The sequence below is a fragment of the Anthonomus grandis genome, chromosome 15 (genome assembly GCF_022605725.1).
Source record: "Anthonomus grandis grandis chromosome 15, icAntGran1.3, whole genome shotgun sequence".
Taxonomy (NCBI): domain Eukaryota; kingdom Metazoa; phylum Arthropoda; class Insecta; order Coleoptera; family Curculionidae; genus Anthonomus; species Anthonomus grandis.
In genome coordinates, this window is record NC_065560.1 from 2177171 (window position 1) to 2196897 (window position 19727).

A 19727-nucleotide genomic window follows, 5' to 3' on the forward strand; every position below is an offset into this window, starting at 1 on the left:
CCAAAACTTTCCCCAGTACATTTAAAATGGCAGGGGAAATGCTGATTAGCAGGTCCATTGATGAAACACGGAGTATATCTCACGAAATTCAAGCATGAGAAATGCGCATTTAGAAAACAGAAAGAATTGAAATTATTTCAACCTTCTCCTGAAGAGAATTTCATGGAACACTAGCAGCTGAAGAAAATACTGGACATGCTACAGCTTTAAGGGATCAACGTAGAACATGAATCTGGCCATTTGGGATCATTATTTCAAGAGACAGTGCTGGATCGTGGTTAAGGCCTGGCCGTCCACCTGATCTAAACCCTTTAGATTTTTTCCATTGAAGTAATTTTCAAAGAAAATTGTAGGTCTAGGTAGGTATATGTTAAAATGACTATAGACTTGCATCGAGCAGTTAGAATCATCAAGTTTTGCGCATTAAAATGAGTATGATCAGTTTGGATCATTATTCTGATAAAGCTGGACTTTCAAGAGACAGTGCTGGATCATGGCCAAGGCCTGGCCGTTAACCAGACCTGAACTCATTATATTTTTTCCTTTAAGGTCTTTTTTCTATATCAGATTGTTATGTCAAACGCTGATAATATTTATTCGAGTTATAACAGCTAAAAAGAATGAGCAGAATGTGATGCTGCTTCATTGTATCTGACCATTTTGGATCATTATTTTCTAATAAAGCTGTAGTTTTGATAGATGGTGCTGGACCATGATAAAGGCCTGCCAGTTAACCAGATCTAAACTCTTTAGATTTTTTTTTAAAGGTCGTTTTTAAAAGAATTTGTAGGTCTATATTAAGATGACTATAGCGTTGTATTAAGTCAAACACTGACCATATTTTGTCCAGTTATAACAGCTGGAAAGAATTAGCAGAATGTGATTCTATTCAACTGTATCTGACCATTTCGGATCATTATTTCTAATAAAGCTGTTTTTTGAAAGATGGTGCTGGACCGTAATAAAGGCCGGCCAGTTAACCAGATCTAACCTCTTTAGATTTTTTCCTTATGTTAAGTTTACTATAGGCTCCTATTGAGTCAAACACTGATAATACTTATTTGAATTATTTACATGTTACATTTTTGGTAATTTCCACAGCAAATATATAATGTACTAAAAACTTACATACGACATTCTAAAATGATTCTCACACATCTCACACAGAATGTCATGGAAATGTTAAAAAAGTGACATGAATGCCCTTTAAATGTCCAAAGTCCAATATAGTGACCATAGGGTCTTAAGTAATTTTTCCTGGATATCTACTGGATAATTTCCAGGCATTTTTCATCAATTTAAAGACAATTTTTAACGAAAATTATTTAATAAATTGTCCAGGCTTTTTAGGCACTTATTCCATAGTGTATGTTGCCCCAAAAGAGCTTAAGAGCCTGGACTAAGTTCATTCTTAACTTTAGTCAATCACTTCACACATTACACACACTTCACACTTAGAAGCTACTTACAGGCACTTGAGTTAACTTATAGAAACCTTTTAATTAACTAATTACTTATTCGAGGCTCTCGGATTAATTAATAAATTTCTTCAAGGCATTAGAGGTACTTTTATTATTGGTCACTTACTACAGACCTTTGCTTTGATTAGCAACTTGTTTGAGGCTCTTAAGGAACTTACTTCCAGACACTTAAAATGACTTAGTATACTAGACTAAGTGCCTCGCTAATCTAAATACCTGAAAGTAGCCTTTAAGTGACGCAAAAAGGGGTTTAAATGCCTGAAAGAAGGATTTATAAAGCTTGGACTAAGCCTTTTTGTATCTCAAGAACTATTGAAGATAAAAATGTGAAATTAACAGTTTTAGATTGAGAAAAGAGTGCTCCATAAAAGTTGTTCAAGGTACAAAGTGATACAGGTAAAACTTTAAAAGTTATCCAGCTCCAAAGTTCAGACATTAGTCCAGGCCTTTTAGGCATTTATTCCAGAGGCATGTTGCCCCAAAAGAGCTTAAGAGCCTGGACTAAGTGCATTCTTAACTTAAGTCAATCACTTTACACATTAAATTACTTAGAATTTACTTACAGGCACTTGAGTTAATTTATAGAAACCTTTTAATTAACTAATTACTTATTCCAGACTCTCGGATAAATTAATAAATTTCTTTAAGGCATTAGAGGTACTTTTACTATTGATCACTTACTACAGACCTTTGCTTTGATTAGCAACTTGTTTGAGGCTCTTAAGGAACTTACTATAAAGTTTGCTTAAGGTACAAAGTGATCCAAGTAAAACTTTCCAAGTTATCCAGGTCCAAATTCCATCCAAGAATTTATTCTGTATAGTGAGTAAAGGGTCTAAAGTGTAACTTTTTCTGAGGTTCTACTGTATAATTTCAAAGCAGTTTTCATGCATTTAAAGGCAATTTTTAATGAAAAATAATTAGTCACTTGTCCAGGCTTTCCAGAGTTTGAGAGCCTGGACTAAGTGCATTCTTAACTTTTAATCGGTCATTTCACAATTTAAATTAGAAGTTACTTACAGGCACTTAAGTTAACTTATAGAAACCTTTTAATTAACTAAATACTTATTCCAGGCTCTCGGATTAATTAATTAACAAATTTCTTTAAGGCATTAGAGGTACTTTTATTATTGATCACTTACCACAGACCTTTGCTTTGATTAGCAACTTGTTTGAGGCTCTTTAGAAACTTACTTCCAAACACTTAAAGTAACTTAATATACTAGACTACTGAATTAAAAGAGATGAGTCCAGAAATACTCCAACGATCTGGTAATCCAATATAATGAGGATCAAAACCATATTTTTTGCAAGAGAAGTGTAATATCTCGTGGTATTACGAGGCGCTTTAGAATGACATCAACAAATGTGGTTTAATTCTACTGCATCTCATTCTATGACCTGTAGGATGTATCCTGAATAAATTCACCAAATCTATTGGGAATAAAGGGAATATATATACTTAACAGGGTACATAGCATCAGGTTGAAGTTGGAAAAGAGTTGACATTCGTAATCACATTGAGAAGTAATTTTGATAAATTTACTATGAACGAATGTAATTTTTTATTAGTAATCCAACCGCTGCGCCAATTAATACCCAAGTGAATATCGCACTTGGTTTAATTCCTCTGCATCTCTTTCTATTACCTACAGGATGTACTTTAAATAGATTCAACAGATACATAGATAGCATTCGGTTAAAGCTGACATTTGTATTCATATTTGGGAGCCAGTGCTGCCAAACATTTTGATAAATTAAATATGAAACTTACGAATGTAATTGTTTGTTAGTAATCCTACCGTTGCGCCAACAAATACCCTGGTAGTGCTTTACATAAGATTCATTTGACAATTTCTTATAATAACATCGTCGATATTTTATTACTGGAATGAAATTGCAAACAAACATGTAACCTAATCACTCTGATATGGATACTACGATATAGTGGAAGGTGATATAAGTGATATAAGTGGACTATGCTTGAAGAAAAATGATTCTTTGTCTTATCCTTCCATATTTAAGTAGAACTTAATGGGGTTAAGTTGAAGGGAATGTTTACCAGAAAGTTGTTTTAGAATTGTTGTTCACATCAGTTTTGACCTATTGAAAACTGACAAAATAGTGATATAGCCAACACTTCGCAATGTTCTAATAACTTTAAAGTTTCTGCTGTGGTCCCAATATGGAATTAATGATAATACAAAAAGGAGACGATTGTATTGAAGCCTGAATTCTGAATCCACACTAGATAGTCGACAGTTTTCCACTTTTTGCACTCTGATACACCCTGGAGACACCATAATAAAACGAAACCGTCTGAATGCAATATGCTAGTTAAATGAGCGAATTATTATGCCAATGGTCGCTTTTATTACTCTAGTTGACCATCATAGCGGGGACAATAACAATATTTTATTCAACCATAACAAAAAAAAGAGTGACCGCAAAGAAACACGCGTAGTAGCCTTGCTTGCTTGCATGTCAAATTAAATTCTCCATTCGAATTTTGCATAGATAAATTGTATGCTCCTATTGTCTCTTATTTCGCGATAGTTTACCGGCGATAATAGGCGACCTTACGCCTACACGTAAGCGCGTCTCTTATCGACTTCTTATATCATCACAACAATTTATACGATTTTATTTATTAATGATGCCGGGCTTAACATAATGTTAGTTAATTGGTTACGTCCGGAGAAAGTGTTCTTGGGCCTTTTACACGTAAGAATTTATACGCGGTAAGTGTAAGCGTCTTGCGGACAATGCGAAACTACAGGTTGTTTTGTTTGTTGTTGTGTTTGTGGAATACGAACGTGGGATATGGACAAATCGGGTTCGATGTGAGGATACCCAGGGTGGCGGATATTTTAAATAGGGTGTCAAATACCACATTTGGTAAGAGTTTTTTCAGTATTGTGAAGTTAATTGAATGTTTTTTATAATAAATCATAGTGCTCATCCAGTTTTTAACTTGTGGTTAAGTGTGGACCCTAAATTCAAATTTATCAGGAAGTAAAACCTAATAATAAGGCAATTATTGAACTATTGACAGATAATATAATAAATATTTAGTAATGTAACAAATAGGGATCAGACTCACTAACTGGCACAATATAAAACTAATAGGGGCTAGTACATTTAATGCTTCAACATCTAACAATCTAATTCTATCTAAAATAACAACTTTTAAATTATCCAAAGTAATGCAACGCAGAGCTTTAAACAATAATTAACCTCTAAGTAAAGCCTGGAACATAAAGACTGGAAGTGATCAATTATAGAATCAAACGCTTGGAAGAAATTTATTAATTAATCCGAGATCATGGAACCAGTATTTAGTTAATTAAAATATTTCCATAAGTTAACTTAAGTGCCTATAAGTAATTTCTAATTTAAATTGTGAAGGGACCGATTAAAAGTTAAGAATGCACTTAGTCCAGGCTCTCAAACTCTGGAAAGCATGGACAAGTGACTAATTAATTTTCATTTAAAATTGCCTTTGAATGTATGAAAACTGCTTTGAAATTATACAGTAGAACCTCAGAAAAAGTTACACTTTAGACCCTTTACTCACTATACAGTATACATTCTTGGTTGGAATTTGAACCTGGATAACTTGGAAAGTATTATCTGAATCACTTTGTACCTTAAACGACTTTTATAGAGCACTCTTTTTTCATTCTAAAACTGTTAATTTTACATTTTTATCTTCAGTAATTCTTGAGATACAAAAAGGCTGAGTTAACACTTAGTCCAGTATATTAATTTACTTTGAGTGGTTGGAAGTAAGTTCCCCAAGAGCCTCAAACAAGTTGCTAACCAAAGCAAAGGTCTGTAGTAAGTGACCAATAATAGAAGTACCTCGAATGCCTTGAAGAAATTTATTAGTTAATCCGAGAGCCTGGAATAAGTAATTAGTTAATTAAAAGGTCTCTATAAGTGCCTGTAAGTAAATTCTAAGTAATTTAATGTGTGAACTAATTGAAAAGTGAAGAATGCACTTAGTCTCTTGAGTTCTTCTGGGGCGATATACAATCTGAAATAAGTCCCTAAAAAGCCTGGACAAATTAATAAATAATTTTCACCAAAAATTGTCTTTAAATCGATGAAAAATGTCTGGAAATTATCAAGTAGTAACCGAGGAAAAATTATTTAAGACTCTATGGCCACTATATAGGATAAATTCTTGTTTGGACTTTGGATATTTATAGGGCATTCATGTTACTTTTTTTAACATTTTCATGACATCCTGCCTGGGATGTTTCTACAAAATTTTAGAATGTCGTATGTATGTTTTTAGTACATTATACATTTGCTGTGGAAGTTTACCTTCAAAATTGTTTCATATTTTTGATTGAGATCTTATTAAAATAGAAATCAATATTTATAAAACATCATTTATTTCAATCAATATTTATTATTTAAAGAAACAGATTCCTTTGATTTGATAATATTATAAAATTAAAAAACATCAAAATCTACTTAAGTGGACTTAGGCGAAAAGGTTTAACAACAGATCAGCTATTTACGTTAAGACATTTATTTGAAAAATGCCGAGGATTCGATAGAAATTTACACAGTCTAATCGTACACTTTAAATTAAAGTCAGCACCATAAAAACTTGGAATATCTAGCAAACTCATAACAGTGCTTAAGGGATCTAAGCGAAATATTTAATATAACAAGATAAGATTAACTGAACGAATAAGTACAAAAATCTCATCCATTATTCTCAAAGAGACCGACTTAGCCGTTTAGCTCTAGCTAGAGCATCATCAGGCCCTTAAAAGCCATTTTACACCTTTATGTATTTTTTTTTTACGTAGTGTCAACGTTGTGAATACGAAGAAATGTTACTATGGATGAGCACAACTTCGAACACATACAGTCCTGCTAAGTGGCATTAATAACATGATATATAAGATATAAGGTATTTTTTTTGTAAAATAAAATCAGTTTTTCCCACATTAAACACTAAGAACGGTAAATTTGAACTATATTCAAGGTTTTTGGTGGTGATTTTTATCAGTTCCTTAGGAATTTGGTTTTTCCTTTATGTTCCAGGTTTCTGGAGTAAAATGAAGTCATATTGCGTTTTGTCTTCTAAGACTCATATGCTTGAAAAATAGGATAAACATCTCCAACTGCCTGTAATATACCAAAAAATTACCTGTTATACATAAACCATCCCAACCGTCTGAGAAACTTCTTCAGTTGTCTGGAATTCATTATTAATTAAATCAAATATCTTGAATATTTAAGGAATTACTTCAAACCCGTGGAAAACACGGAAAATTTGATTAAATCAAAAAAATACGAGAAAACGAGGTATTAAATAACTGGAAACTTACCAACATTTGTCCGAATGCCTTGAATGAAAAATTTGATGATTTTTAGGTAAAAATACTTGAAAAATCAATATTTCTGATATTTTGAGTAGGAATTTGCTTAAACTTTTAACGTAGTTTTTTTACGAAAATTAGAAGTTTATTCACGGATTTTATGTCTACTGGGTTGCTGGTGCATTTCTGTTTTATTCCAGGAATTTGGGTTCTTTGTTCACTTTTTTCCAAGAACGTTAAGTAATTTTTATTGTGATTCCAGGAGCTGTTAAGAGAGTTTAAGATGGTTTGAACCAGTTAATATGCATTGCACAATTAGGAAACCATAATAAAGGAGCCTACAATAGGCGTGATTTTACTAGGAAGTTAAATAAAATTGTTCTACTTGAAGTAATCGAAAATAGGTCTGTGAATCTTTTAATGAAGCATAGGGTCTTAAAGAAGATCTTAAATCAAGAGCATTGAAGATAAGCTCTTCTCAATACTGTTCTTCAGGTCATAATTAGGGAGTGTGGATCATTTATTACGTAAGTCAATCTAGTTTTTGAGCATTTATGAAGGTTCAGTGGGAGTCTGTTGACTTCACACCATTTATAAACCCTCTTAAGATCAGTGCAGCAGCAACATGCCTGGAAGAAACACGAAATTATTCTTCCAGGCGTTTGAAGAAGAGATCTAGGTAATCCAGAAAAGTGAGTTTATATAAAGGACCTGTTCAAGTTTCTGGAGTAACTAAAATAAGTTCAGGACTGTCCTAAGATCAGTCTAAGAAAGATATAACATTTTCTTTTCAACTGCCTAGAAGAGTAACATTAAAGATTTTTTACAGGTAGTTAAAGAAGACCTTAACTCTTTAATCCAGAAAAGGGATTTTATGCCAAAGACTTGTTCGAGTTACTTATTTAATTACTTATTCGCCCCTTATTTGATTTCAGAAATGTGAAACTCCTTTGATAACATGCGCTTTAATTCGGTCCTCTTTTGTGATTGTAGTTAATTGAACTCTAGCTTAAATTTAATGAATTTAGGACTTACTCCCATGAAGTTTAGTCTTTTTTATTCAGAAACACCCTACAATTGTATAATTTCTTGTTTTATAGGAATTATTTTCAAACAAAATATTATAGAGAGCGTCATAGTGCGGGGTTGTAATAAGAAAAAAGAGTTTAATATAGTAACCATTTTGACTTGAAAAAAAGGCAAACGATAAGAAAATCTTAGACGCCCGGACTATAAATATTAGTCTACGCACTATTACAAATAATACTCTCTATACGTTAAAGTGGAGCTTCGCTTTAAAACTGATGTCATAAACGCCTGGACTACATATCTATGCCCTGCAGGTTCAATATTACTGTTTTTAAATTATTTATCATAAAATAATTATTTTAAAATAATTTTTTATATTTTATAATAATTGATTTAATGCATTTATGCACAATTAGTTATTTCTTTAATAGTATTTAATAGATATGTGTCATTTTAACCAGATAACCCTAAATTAATTTTTAACAACGTAATCGTAGTTTTATCATGTTTTTCTTAAAGATTGTGAGCGTATTTACCCTCTGAACCATTTTAGTTCTTAAAAGCAATAATTCATATTTTTAAGAAAATCCCTTCTATATTATATTGCAAAAAAAAAATTACAGAATTAGTTATAAAAATGCTCATAATATAAATAATTGATAGAAAGTTAAACATATTTGGAATCAACCAATTTTAGATAAACTAGTGATGTATTACGTGTAACTAATTTCTTTATAAATGTCAAGGTAGTTACCCAATTTAATTATACCATTAAATCTTTAAATTTTTTCTCGCCATTATCGATAAAATTTTATTATGCCTATAAAATTACAATTTTATTTAAGAATATAATAAACTGCATTAAAGCTTTATTAAATAAAGTCGGTAGAAGGTAAAAACGATTTTGACAAATTGACAGTATCCGGAATTTTAAAATTTTTTAAACGTCATTTTATTAAGCTCCAATTTTGCCTCCATTTATCCGACCCCGTGACTCTTACTCTGAATTTGGGACACCCTGTACAGAAAATTCTTGTAGGAGTTTTAAGGCAAAAAGCTCAAATAAAGCGCAAAGGATTTATTTCAAAAAATGTATTTATTTTTAAAAATATTAATTCGCTGTCTCATATCCCTAGACCACAAGAAAATCATAAAAAGGGTTTTTTGCAGATTTTTTTTTTAAATACTGGAGTAAAATATGTAAACTAACTTTTACAAATTTTAATAAATTAATTGTTGGACATCTAGCATCATCTTTCAATTACGTACTGTTCCGCAAATTCCTATTTTTTAGTTCATAGATCTCTTTCACTTTTAATATATATCAATGCTTTCAGGCATTCTCAGAAAAAATAATCTAAAGGATTCATGTCGGGCGAACGAGGGGGCCAGAACTAATGTAGGCCTGCTCAATACAGCGATCATGATAATTTGCATCCAAAAATTGCCACGTCACTATACTAGATAAGTACGAGTTCAGGTAAATTAAATTCTAAAAACCTTTGATATTCTTCTCCATTAAGTCCAAGTGGAAGGAAATGTGCCCCAATAAAATGGTCACCGATAATTTCAACCCAGATATTGAAAGAAAACTGTACTATTTTAGACCTTTGGTCATTTTCGGCTATATGTGATATTGTTATATAAATTGATAATTAAATTTCAAGAAAAACGAGTTAACCTGTAAACAATATTTGACTTAGGACACCTGGATTTCCTCATATTTTACTTCGTAACCAATCAGAGAAACAATAAATCTTGTACACTATGCTGGTCTCTTAAAGGCTGCCATGCAGTGACGTGGTTAATATTCAATTACCGAATAGTTATCAATTAAAAAACGTCTGCTTCAATTCGAACTATACCTCCCGATGACAATTGCCGATCTTTTGATGCTGTCTAGTTCAGAAAGTCGGTCATATACATGCTAAAGTCTGTTGTTCTGTTGGGTATAACACGCTGTGGAACTCTTTCTTCATAAATGCGGTTTCAAGAGCAAAAATTCCAATATGTCATTTTACTATTAATAAATATTGCAATTATTTTACAAGGCTACTATATTTTTCAATCACAAACCAGTTTTACCACTAACCAAAACCCTTTTTTATATCCTCGACACGTGTTTCGCAAACTTTAGTAAAACTGGGATTTATAATCTTCTCTTGAAGATGGCGCTCAATGATATGTCCTAGGATTTTCTACAGAACTTTTGGAGACACCCTGTATACATGGAAGTCGCCAGCCGATATACTTAGTGACATTCGCTGTAACCAAGTTGACTATATTTTAGTTAACAAAAGGGATTTCAGAAACTGTTTTAAATTAGTTAAAATTTATCTTGGGCCGGACCTTGAGTCAGATCCTATTCCTCTAGTAAGAGTTATCAGAGCGAATCTAAAGAACGTTAATAAGAAAATTATTCATCAACATAACGTGAAGGCTTTACAATAACCTTTAATAAAAGAAAAAGCAAGCAAAGGTAAAAAAAATTAAAAGAGATCAATAAGGTCCAAAAGAAATCATGGAAATTTTAAAAGTAATGGAACAGAAAATAACACATAAATGTAAAGAAGAAGAATACAAGAAGATCCAGATACAGATTAAGAAAAAGATTAAAGACGATAAAGAGAAGAGATAGGCAGAAATACTACAAGAACGAAGAGTACAATGTGAACTAAATTTAATCACTTAGCAGATTAGAGGAAGGTATCCTTTTAAATGAAATCTGACTTAATAATATTCAATACGCCAACGGTAATAGGAAATAGCTTGGAAGCGGTGCAAAGGTAAATGGACCATATTGCGCAGTAGTCAACAACATGGTCTTAAAACAAAAGTAAAGAAAACGAAATAAATGATCACGAGGAGGATATTAATTATAGTACGTCATATTATTTATATCAGGTATGACTTCTACATACTAGAAGAACTATATGGTTTTGCTAGAAGTCCATAATCCAGTCTGTCAAATGCATTTCAGAAATGAATATATAGCAAAACCATAGGATATGTCAAATAATATATTTACCAAACACTAATAATATTTTGACATTAAACACTGAGTATCTGATATTTGTAGAAAAATCGTAACGCTTTGTATTAATTGTAGGTGTTTAAAAACTTAGAGCTGAAAATTTTATTGAATTACTGACATTTTACATCCAGAACCTATACAGTAATAACTTTATCATAATATTGAGCTTTAACACCTCCTTAAATATCTGGGGTTTGGAAGTTCTTCTATTATGACATCATTTTTGGCAATGTTTCCGTCGACCTTCACCCAAGAGCCAGTAGCACCTTACCCCAATATTGAGCTATTTTATTAATGTTAAATTCCATTAATATTCTCAAGTTATTATTTTATCGATCTGCATAATATCATTTCATCTCATAATAGTGTTCCATTAATTTTAAATGCCTTTGGTTCTTTATATATTGAAAATTCTTGTATTATTAAAGAATGTTTTTTTTGTTTTCTTTTGTTATTATTGTTTTAGGAGAATCAAAAATTTCCTTCCTTGAATCTTCATCCATCAGTAATAATTTATAGATAGTTTAAGTTTACCTATGAGTTTCTTTATTTTCCCAAGATATTTTTGTTGAACTTAAATATTTATTGCTCTCACTCTATTATTGTTTCTAGCTCTTAGAAATGTGGCTTTTTCTAGTTTTTTCCATCCCTAGTTTCTTACCACCACTCAATAAAAATGCAATCTGTATTAAAATTTGCCACAATTTGGGCAGACTTCAATATAGACTACTTACGGAAAATTAATAAAAAAATTTCTCTGAACTCTAGGTGCTTTATTTAAATTATTTTCTAAACTTTCAATTCAAAATTTATGCCATAAACGCCTGGACTACAGGTCTAACCTTCAAATTAATTAATTTAGCAACGTCTTTTCAATTAGCTGCTTCTAAATTATTGCATTGCATTAATGCATAATTTCTTTAATAGTGTTTAATAGTTATGAGTCATTTTGATCAGATAACCCTAAGTTATTTTCAAACCACATAATCGTAATTTTATCATGTTTTCCTTAAAAATTGTGAACGTCTTTACCCTCTGAACCATAGATTTTATATTTTAATTCTCAAATGCAATTTAGTAAAAACCCATTTACATTATTAGAGTGCAAAGAAAATTATGCATTTAAAAAAAATGACAAATATTAAAAATACTACCATTTGTTGGTAAACTAGTAATGCATTAAACAGTATTGGGTTTGAATACCCAAATATTCAATCAATGGTATTACCCATAACTAATTTCTTCTATAAATATCAAGGTAGTTAGTTACCCAATTTAATTGTACCATTAAATCTTTTCTCGCCATTATCGATATAATTGTATTATGCCTATAAAATTACAATTTTATTTAAGAATATAAATTGTTTTTTTATTAATTTAAGAATTAATAAAGTGCATTTAACCTTAAGCTGATTTGTGTTGGGCAATAAATAATGTTTCGCATCTTTCTATTATAATATTTTATAGGAATCAGTTTCCAAATTGAGCTCCCTTTAATATTAGGACAATGTAGGATTAATTTTTTTTTAAATAATCTTTTATGTAACTAAAATACATATTTTTTTACATGAAAGTATCATTATTTTAGTATAGAATGCATAATATATACGATTCGTATTTTTTTTAAATACACACGTCTCGTTGTCAAGTGGACACTTCAGCAAATCAGTTTTTATACATTTAAGAGATTTTGATTTTTGAAGAGCCTTTGACAGTATCAAGATTTTTCAAGTCATGGAACTGATCATCTAGAATTCTTTAGGGGTCTCACTGTGCTTCCTTTTTTTATTTATATTTATATTATTCATTCGTATATGAATGATTCAACAGGTCAACAATAGAGAAACATAGGGAGTGTCAAGAATAGAAAATTAATCAATTATTGCACATATCTTAAAATTAAAAAAAAAAACGAGCACCTTAATTATTTGCAACTAATTAATACTGTAACATAGATTAATACGTATACCAATAAATTATTGTGCCAAATTCTATAGGTCGAACAACAATTCCTCGTAAAAAAAATACATAGCAACGTCAAAGGAAATTCTAACGTTAATACCTATAGACTTTCAACTTTAATAACTGAAATTATTTTATACTATATTTCCGTGACATCGAATTGCCATTTGCGATTATTAGCATATTTGAATTGTGTAAGGCAATTATCTACAATGACGAATTTTCGGTTTTTTTTCTGTTGTATGAGTAATGATTTTTATAGAAAAAACCTAATGACTTTAAATAGATGTTTTACATGATGGAAGGCAATTAGTGCTTTTTTTTAGAAACATGCTGTTTTAGAATTGATCAGTTTGACTATTAGTTAGATATATTCGGAAAGTGATGATTTTATCTTGAAATTCATCATTTAACTCTGCTTTTTTTTGCTGAGTAATAAAATGGCTAATTTTGTTATGACCTGTTTTGGTATAAAATATTTCCCCTATTATACCCACATTATTGAGTATCCATAGTTTTTTAATTCCAGTTACTGTATGTCTTAAAATTAAACAATATTTCAAATGCCTGTAACATATAGGAAATCACTATAGATTTTAAGATATGATGCACTTCTTAAAATCATAAATAATTTATTATTAAGCAGTTATCAATTTATTGTTAAGTGTTTTCTAGTTTCCCAGCATTTGAAGCTATTTTGTATACTTTCTAGTAATTCTAATGTGTTGAAAACACCTTTTATTGTTTATCGACACCTGAGGAGCCTCAGATGTTACTGGAAATCAACTGGATACTGAATTATTGATTCTTGAGGGCACAGTAATCAATATAAATTGTATAGAAGAACGATCTCTAACCAAACCAGAAGGTTCTAAGAAGAACTAAAAGAACTTTAAAATTTATAGTGTCAAATGTCTTTGAGAAATCATTTATAATAATTTTGGTGTCATATCAAAGCGGATATTAATGGATTTAAAAAATCTTGATATTATCAAAGGCTTTACAGAAATCTAAATATTTTGGAAATTCATTCAATTGTTTTGTCTGCTGATAAGGTTGTTAATGCATTGCTTATGGAGTAATTGAGCAGTCTTTAATAGATTCAAAAAATCTTGATACTGTCAAAAGCTTTACAAAAATCTCAATATTTAAAAAACTGACTTAACAATTTTATTGACTTTAATTTCATAATAAAACTGTATGAGTTTTTTGCTGATGATGATTGCGAAGGTACAAAATGTAAGGTTGAGAAAATCTTGATACTGTCAAAGGCTTTACAACAATCAAAATATTTTAGAAACATGAAAAGTACTGTGCTGAAGATCCTATTGAGTTAGTTCAATTGGATCAAAAAATCTTGACACTGTCAAAAGCTTTACAAAAATCTAAATATTTGAAAAATTGCCTTAACAATTTTATTGAGTTTAATTTCCTATAAAAGCTGATGAGTTTTTTGCTAATGATGATTTGCGAAAGTGCAAAATGTGAGGTTGAGAAAATCTTGATACAGTCAAAGGCTTTACAAAAATCTAAATTATTCAAATATTAATTAAACAATTTAATTGAGTTTAAGTGCATAAGAAAGCCGATGAGTTTCTTGCTTTTATTAATGACGATACTACAAAGCGTAACATTGAAAATATTTTGATACGGTCAAAAGCTCTTCTAAAATCCAAAAATTTTAAATACATAAAAGTTGATGTGCTGAAGATTGCTGAAGATCGAAATCATCTTGATGCTGTCAAAGGCTCTAAATAAATCTAAATATTTCAAAAATTGTTTCTGGCTTTTATTGACTAAAAAACCAGTCTACAATCTCTTAAGGGTATTTTTTCAAAACTGCCTTTAAAAATACTTAAAACCCTCTTCGATGCTTGTCGTGTTTACTTTTGGTTGAAGTTTCTACATATAACCTACAAACCAGTGAGGTTTTACTCAAATCAGGCTAGTCTGGGAGTTTTGTCAAGGGTAATTGTCAATAGATTGGACAAATCGAATATCATCTATTTCAAACATTCCTCAAACTTCTTGTAGTATAAAGAAGACAAAATCAACGAGTAACGTTTGGATGATAATCAGCAATAAAATACAAAATATTGATACTGTCAAAGGCTCTTCAAAAGTCCCACTCGTTTTTCTTGTTTCTTTCATTCTTTGAACATGTACGTACCATATCACCCTGTTCTTACTCTGTCTGTCCCTATCAAACCATCTGCTCTCTTGATATATCCAGTGATCTAATGTGATTCGAACGGATCTTCTTTGACAAGTGAATGATCCATGATCAGGATCTACAAGGAATTTCTTTGACAAGTTATTAACAATTTTTACTCTTGATGATGTTCCATCTTACAGGTTTCTGAGAGTTTTTATGATAGAGTGACTATGATTGGTTTCCTGTAAAATTTTTCGCAATTTCTTGACCAGGGCTGTATCATAGTCTTTCAGAAGATCTATGAACATAACCTTTTTTCTATGACTTGTTTTAAGCAGAATAATGTTTAATAAAAAAAAGCATTGAGGGATTTAGTTAGGACCTTGAAATCTTATTTTCTTAACATTAGTAATTATTAAAAATAAATGTGATGTGCAAAATGTGACTTTCTGTCTTCTTTTTGTACTGTTCACTATATTGTCATATAATTTTTTTACAAGTTGTTGTACTGTAATAAGAAGTCTCTCGTCTAGTCTGTTCAGGTACAAAATTCGGGTATTTTTATTGTGCAGTGATCAGTTTCTCGCTTCTGTTGATCAGTAAAATACAAAACGTATCATCGATTTTAAATTACTATCATGTGAAGGGAAATACGTGTATTTTTCCTTAGAAAATATTCAACATTTAAAACTTAGTAACTTGGTGCTATCAGAATTTCAATGAGATTTAACTCCCGTTTTGGAAGTCAAGAAGGGTTTGCTGCTTTTCCATTGATTATCATAGTGCTATTAGCACAACTGCCTTTATAGATGCATTAATTTTTCCAGATATAATAAGAGGAGGAGTAAACTTCATCGGTAGAGCCGTAGATAGAGTAATAACAACATTCGGTCGAGTCGAAGACAGACTTCGGGCACTCTTAGAAGAATTCAGAGGAATCATTCTCAGCGGAATTCCAGAACTAAATATCCCGGTATTGGATCCATTGCATATAAACAAAGTTGACTTCGATATCAACCATGAAGCTGCAAGGTAAAAATCTAGAACAACCATTAAATAATTTTATGAAATCCATATTTCCAGGTTAAAAGGGAAAGCAGAAAACCTGACGATAAGACATATATCAAAGTTTAAGGTTGATAAGGAACGTTTCACTGACTTGGGACAGTTTAGGTAAGCTGTAGTAAGTAACAAGCAGCAGTAATACCAGACTTTCTTGGACCATACTCAATTGATAGAGCATGTATCTTTATGTAAAATTGATTTATCTTAGTAAATAATTGTAATCAATTCATTATTAATCCATTAAAATAATCTAAATACAAATTTTCTTTTAGGTTCAAATTGGATTTAAATTTAACATTTCCGCAAATAGCAGTTACCGGCAATTACAAGGTAAATGGAAAAGTAGGAAGGTCTTTTATAATATTCGGAGAGGGACCGTTTTGGTAAGTACTCTATTGATTAACTTATCTAATTATACATTACATTGTTAATTTGTCAATGATAACACACAAACGCAATGTTTGCATAATACTAATTGACTAGATAAGCGTGAAAGAGTCCCATCAAGTCATTAAAACAATCTGAAATAGTTTGGTAACTAATTTATTTACACTATTAAAGATATTTATTTTTACTGTATTTATTTACAAGTATTTAAATCGCCAATGATCCGATGCAGCTCCCTATATATTCGGCAGAACACTGTTCTGGAAGATTCCCGCTTGGCCTACAAGATGTCGTGCAACGTTCCACTTGTGTCTTTCCAGAATGACGCAGAGTCAATTGATTTCTATACAATATCAAGCCTGTAAGCTTTATATTCGATCGTAATCTGGTATACACCCTTGGCAAATTTCTTTTTTGCGTGCATTAACATGCCTCCGGCTAAAGAGAGAACGACAATGATGCCTTAGCCTCCAAGGGGGACGTTCATGTCCTATTTGAGAATCTACTAAGTCTGAGGTAGAAATAAAACCTAGATTCAAGGAGCATTTATATAAATAGATTGTTAGGTGAATTTAACTTCTAAAACTGGGAAAAAGCTGAACAACTTGAGAACCGTCAAAGGCCAGATTCCTACCAGTCATCTTTGGTTACTATACTTGAAAGTAGGAGAAGAAAGTAATCGTTCTCTTTTTAACTTATGACTGTGACCGCACTCTGTTTGCCCTACCGGTATATTTAATTAAGTAATTTAATTTATGTACGCTACAAAACGGTGGGTTGGTTGCTGGATGTGACCGGTGTACTTTGATAATTGATTGTTTTTTACAAATTTTTCGAATGTTTAGGGTTGATTCCTCACTGTATATTGATGCACTTAATTCATTACAGGTTTTGTTTCAGCCAACGAATATACAGGGTGTCCCGAAATTACATCGCAATATTTTACCAGCCGCAAGACAAAAAGTTCATATACAGGAATCTTGAAAAATCAATCGTTTTCATGCGGTACAGGGTGTTTTATAATTCCTATTGATGATTACAAGCCTGGTCGTTATTTCTCGATTTTCTTTATCGTATACTACTGTTATTGGTTATTGATACTAACTAACTGACAGTGCTGCCACAACTGCCAGTGTTATGTCTATTCAATTTAAATAAGATCAATACTTGACATCTATGCCGTTTGTCTGCGTCCGCTAAAGTAACCAGTGCAATATTTCAAAAAAAAATGTTTGTCTGAATTAGAGGTATCTACTCAAAAAACCACTCTTTGTGAAAAAATGGATTCAGAGGAATTTTCAGATTTAATTCGTGCTTCAACTAATTTTTTTCCTACTGTATGAGATGATCTAACATCTTTTGACGTCAAAGAATATTTCACTTTTTGGCAGATGACACTACTATTGTATGCTCAAACAGTGAATTGTGGTACCAAAACTCTTGCAATATTTCTTGATTTAGTCAAAGCCTATGACACTATTCGGGAAATAAAATAAGAGGACCTTGAATTATTGAAGTATTTTTAATCTAAAAAAACTATATAATTTGCTTAGGCCCGTAAGTTCTTTATCCTAATTAAATTCTTTATTTTAGGTTAAATTTAATCAATCTAAAACTTGGAACTTCTACGATACTAAAATTCACTTTACCGGCGAAACTTAGAGTGGAGAAATTAACCATTAATATAAAGCTTGGAGCATTACAGGTAAATACAAGTTGATACATGCATTGACGCTTTTTTATTTAGTTCTCCCTAACGGCGTTACTATACAACTTCTTTAGTCACTTGTGTAACCGCTGGTAAATAAATAAACCGACATATTATTATGCTACGTTCTAAATTTAATATTCTTAAATGGACAGTAATCGAGTTTCAGGGCTGGACAATGGTTTTTCATTGTCATACACAAGTTACAAATGAATACCAGCAATTTGTGTGTCGAAAGTTACCAACACTGCTGACTGAAGATATTGCTTGTCAACGCCATGAGGGCGCGCCACTAGCAATGCTTCTCATTTCCTAACTATTTGTATGTAGACATTAATTGCACAAGGTATAAGAGGTACCCCTCTAATTGCTGATTTTTTTCTTTATATCTAAAACTAGAATCATCTGGATAACTTGTTCAACGACGATGAAGTCGGAGACATAATAAACAAGGTCATTTCAAAGATGGCGCCGGAAGCTTTGGATATCTTATGGCCAGAGATTAAGCCGTCAGTTGAGGAGCAAATTAAGAGGGTAAGATACATTTGAAATATAAAGAAAGTCGCAGATGACACTTTTGGTCCTAATCACCTTAAGCCACTCGGATTGTTTGCCTCTGCTTGGGCTGTTCCAATGTACGGATTGCCTCTTTATTTTGAGATCAGAAGTAAAAAACTACAATTGATCATAGTTTTATTCGAGAGTAACCAGTTGCGGCATCATTATTGAGCAAACTTTCGATAAGTTAAACGATCCATGCAAAATCCATCGACTCCAGCAAGTGTTCGGATGTTCAGAAATAGATTAATTTAACAATTTCTTTCAATGAATTTGACCTTAACAACCTTCGTGGATTTTGATCGTCTTTAGCCACTCTACGACTTTAAACCAATACTACAAAAATGTTTTCCCCATTCTAAATGTTTGTTTTGGCGATCTTGGGCTCTAATGTACGAAATGCCTCGTTGTTTTTTGATCGTCAGTAAAAACTACGATCCATCACAATTAATTACCTTCACTATAATACTTAGTTGCTTGTTCAGCATTAAGGCGTTTCTGCGACCTAAGCAAGGCTTCTGATAATATCTCTTCTGAGTTACTATTTACAACTTGGCCAACATAAATGTGATCCTTTGATTTAAAAAATAGAATTCAATGAGTTTGTAATGTTGTCCAGGTTAACCTGCTTTTTATATGTATTTGTTTTTCTATCTTTGTTAAATACATTTTTTTTTGTAGTACATCAACAGAATCCTCGAGAACGCGACAATAGTGAACTTCGCCAAGAGATTGTTTAACGTTATCGTATAAACAAGATGCTGTAAATATAGTTATAAGTTCTTCACCTTGTAAATATGTACAAAACGTTATATGTGGCTTATATAATAAAAGACATAGAATTAATTTTTTTAATATTGAGGTCGATTGCCAAAATGCACTTTATCAGTTTTCATTCTATTGAATACAAATTAGTGTTATGAAATTATTGTTAAGTGGTGTAATAGGACCTTTTATAGATAAATGTTGAAAACAATTTTTTTATTAAAAATTATAAATAATA

The 19727-nt window shown here is 31.4% G+C and overlaps 1 protein-coding gene across 1 annotated transcript; it reads left to right on the forward strand.

Moving 5' to 3' along the window:
- Window positions 1-3936: 3936 nt before the first annotated feature.
- LOC126745225 (uncharacterized) lies at window positions 3937-19727 on the forward strand. Its single transcript, XM_050452974.1, has 7 exons — window positions 3937-4379; window positions 15834-16038; window positions 16090-16179; window positions 16344-16454; window positions 18052-18163; window positions 18566-18700; window positions 19406-19727. The coding sequence occupies exons 1-7, from the start codon at window positions 4247-4249 to the stop codon at window positions 19475-19477; spliced, it is 858 nt and encodes a 285-aa protein (XP_050308931.1). The 5' UTR covers window positions 3937-4246; the 3' UTR covers window positions 19478-19727.